The sequence below is a fragment of the Nicotiana tabacum genome, chromosome 9 (assembly GCF_000715075.1).
Source record: "Nicotiana tabacum cultivar K326 chromosome 9, ASM71507v2, whole genome shotgun sequence".
In the NCBI taxonomy this organism is placed as follows: Eukaryota; Viridiplantae; Streptophyta; class Magnoliopsida; order Solanales; family Solanaceae; genus Nicotiana; species Nicotiana tabacum.
Window position 1 is genome coordinate 83449273 of NC_134088.1, and position 3330 is coordinate 83452602.

At 34.2% G+C, this 3330-nt stretch overlaps 2 protein-coding genes across 2 annotated transcripts; both read right to left on the minus strand.

The window, feature by feature from the left end:
* Nucleotides 1–591: 591 nt before the first annotated feature.
* Nucleotides 592–2260, minus strand: LOC142163994 (zinc finger BED domain-containing protein RICESLEEPER 2-like). The gene is made up of 3 exons (XM_075221154.1): nt 1308–2260; nt 1060–1208; nt 592–794 (listed from the first exon to the last, which is right to left on the minus strand). The coding sequence occupies exons 1-3, from the start codon at nt 2258–2260 to the stop codon at nt 592–594; spliced, it is 1305 nt and encodes a 434-aa protein (XP_075077255.1).
* A 42-nt stretch (nt 2261–2302) lies between these two features.
* On the minus strand, nt 2303–2821 carry LOC142163995 (zinc finger BED domain-containing protein RICESLEEPER 3-like). The gene has a single exon (XM_075221155.1). It carries the CDS (start codon nt 2819–2821, stop codon nt 2303–2305), a length of 519 nt encoding a protein of 172 aa, XP_075077256.1.
* Between the last annotated feature and the right edge of the window lie 509 nt (nt 2822–3330).

Genomic DNA, 3330 nt, shown 5'->3' on the forward strand with positions numbered 1-3330 from the left:
TCGGTTCGGTCGGTTATTATGAAAGTACGGTTCGGTTAATCGGTTTTCGATTTTGTAATATTAATAACCAAATCAAACCAAAGTATTTACGGTTCGGTGCGGTTTTTTCAAGGTTCGGTTCGGTTATTTCCGATTTAGTTTTTCGGTTATTAACGGTTCAAGATTTTTATATCCGATGTAAACTACGGATCTTTAGGTCGGCCTCTGGCTAGCAGTCCAGTTATAGCTAAACAAAATTGCAAAGAAAGAATTTTTCCCTTCCAATTTCCATATGAAAATCAGAAAGTTGTAACAGTAATTAATCTCTTTGGCATGCACTATGAGACAGAAAATGGAAATACAAACCAAGAGATACACCATTTATGTAACTGAATATAGACAGACGTGCCACTGAAAGATTTCAGACGTGGCATTAATTATTTCAAACAAGAAGATAAGCAAACACAATTCATCAAACACTGTTTAGCTAAAACTCGCAGCTACCAAAGTCCAAAACAAGTTTAGAAATACCATCACCAAACAACAAAACAGTGGCAAACTAATCACAAGCCACAAGCCACAAAGTAAGTCTAGAAAAGGATACTTAAAGTCTTAAATACGAATCACTGGATGAGGCATGAGACACTTTTTAATATGCTTCACTAAGCCAAAAGTGCCATAATACTTCGGATGACAATTATAAACTCGACCACAATGAAGGCACTTTGCTTTGCGGGCTTCTTTATTTACTTCAACTAGCTCAAAATATTCCCAAATAGGCGATCTAGCTTTAGGACCACGCGGCATAGTTGAACCTATAAAAAAAAAGAAAATATCACAAGTTAGTAAAATATTTTTAATTATAAATAACAAAAGGAATAAAGGATATCATAAAACAAGCAAATCTTTAAACTTACCACGTGTTCAAACTATGCATCAACAATGCTAGTATCTCTTTCAACTATGCAAGTCTCTCTTCCGCTGTTTGCCATATCCAAATATAAGTTGATAAAGTGTGTCATTTAAACTTACAAAGTCAACTAATTTTTACTAAAACACTCATAAAACACAAAAACTTACCAAGTTCAATTTGCTCAAGAAACTCCAAATCTTCTTCAACATTAATAGGAGTACCCTCACATCTAAACCAATCTTGAACACAAATAAGACTTTGCACCAACCGAGGAGTCAATGAACTCCTAAATGAATCAAGAATGCGGCCACCGGTGCTAAATGCACATTCTGATACAACACTTGAAATTGGAATGGCTAATACATCACGAGCTAGCTCAGATAGAATAGGAAATCGAGGCGCATTAATTTTTCACCAATCTAAGATTTTAAAGTCATTAGAATCATCAGACAATGGCTCTTGTCCTTCACCAATATATCTTTCAAACTCAGATTTAGCACCTACACTTCCGGAGTCTTCCTTTTTCCTTTTCAATAATTGCTTTATTCTCACAGATTTTGTTCTCATATTCCCACTAGATGAATCAGATGTGTCATCAAATGAAGTAGATTTAGATGAAGATGATTTAAGATAACATCCTTTAGAATATTTTTTTTTATACTCCCCAAATAAAGAATTCAAATAAGCATCCACTTCGGCAGTTAATTTCTTCCCTGGTTCCTCCCCGAATATTTCCTCAAGTGCAAAACCAACATACTCTAATTTGTTATGAGGATCTATTAGAGAAGCAATGAATATTATTTTATTCATCTTTTCAGGTTCACTCCAATATTTTTTAAACTTCTCTTTCATCCTACCTGCCATCTTACTCAAATTAGTATCATCACTAGCTAAACAAGCTTTAAAATGACTATCAAGCTCACATATATCCTCAAAATGACAATTGGAAGTGACATAACGTGAACCTGAAACTTTTTCGGTGAGTTCGTGAAATCTTTCAAGAAACTTTATCACGTTTCTCACATTCACCCAATCATCACATACAAATGGACCTGCAACATTCCCATCCTCACAAACATGCATACAAAGATGAGTAGAAAATCCATTATCAAAAAGATGAAGCTTGTCAAAGGCTTTCTCAAAATTTTGCGCTGTTTCCAACATCAAGTAGGTGGAATTCCACCTAGTAGGAACATCCAAACACAATATTTTGCTACATTCTACCTCTTGATGTGCACAGCATTCCCTAAACTTTAAGGTCCTTTGCGGAGATGATCTCACATACCTCACAGCTTGTCTAACACGTTTTACAGAAATATCAATTTCCTTCAAACCATCTTGCACAATTAGATTAAGTATGTGAGCCATACATCTCACATGAAGATGCTTACCACTCATCGAATTCGTTTTTCACATATCTAGTTGCTTAGACAATTCTTTGACCGTGACATCATTCGAAGAAGCAGTATCAACAGTAACAGTGAATACCTTATCCAATTTCCATTCAAGCAAACAATTACCAATAACTTTTGCCATTTCGTCGCCCTTATGACTAGATATAGGGCAAAAATTTAGTATTCTTTTATGCAACACCCAATCTCTATCAATAAAATGACCTATCAAACACATGTAGTTAATTCTTTGTAACGAAGTCCATGTGTCTGTGGTAAGGCAAATTTTTGGTTTTACTTCTCTGAAAATTTTCATTAGTTTAAGCCTATCTTTATTGTAAACTTGAAAACAATCCCTTGTAATTGTCCTACAAGAAGGAACATTAAATAGAGGTTGGGCTATGCTCATAAACTTCTTAAAGCCTCTCTTTTCAACAAAGCTAAAAGGTAATTCCTCTGTAATTACCATCTCAACCAAAGCCCTCCTAACTAGTTCTTGATCAAATTTGCAAAGCACCCCACCATTAATTTGCCCCATCCTTTTGTAAACACAATTGTATTTATGTATTATCAACTTTTCGTGGTATTTTTGGACACTTCTTTAAATGAGTATTCAATGATGTTGTTCCATTCAATCGTGAATCAGCCTTATAATCACGACTACAATGTTTACACTTTGCTTTATCACCTCCATTATCATCTTTAAACTTTTCAAAATGATCCCAAGCAGTTGATCTGCATTGTACGGATTTTCTTTTTTCGGGTCTTGACTAGTTTCAACTGAATTTGTAGGTGAAGAAGTAGGTTCGCTTTCAGATGAATCCACCTCACTTACTCTACTTTCAACTTCTGCCATCTATAGAAAATTGAATTAAAACAGAATTAAAAATGCAAATCGGTAAACAATTTTAAGTCAAAATGTTCTAGTTGTGCAATATCACGCAAAGTTATATCCTATAACAAATGTATATAGATGTTATATCCTATAACAAATGTTAAACTATCATAACACAGAGAATATTAAAACTTTGAGTGATATCATATAAC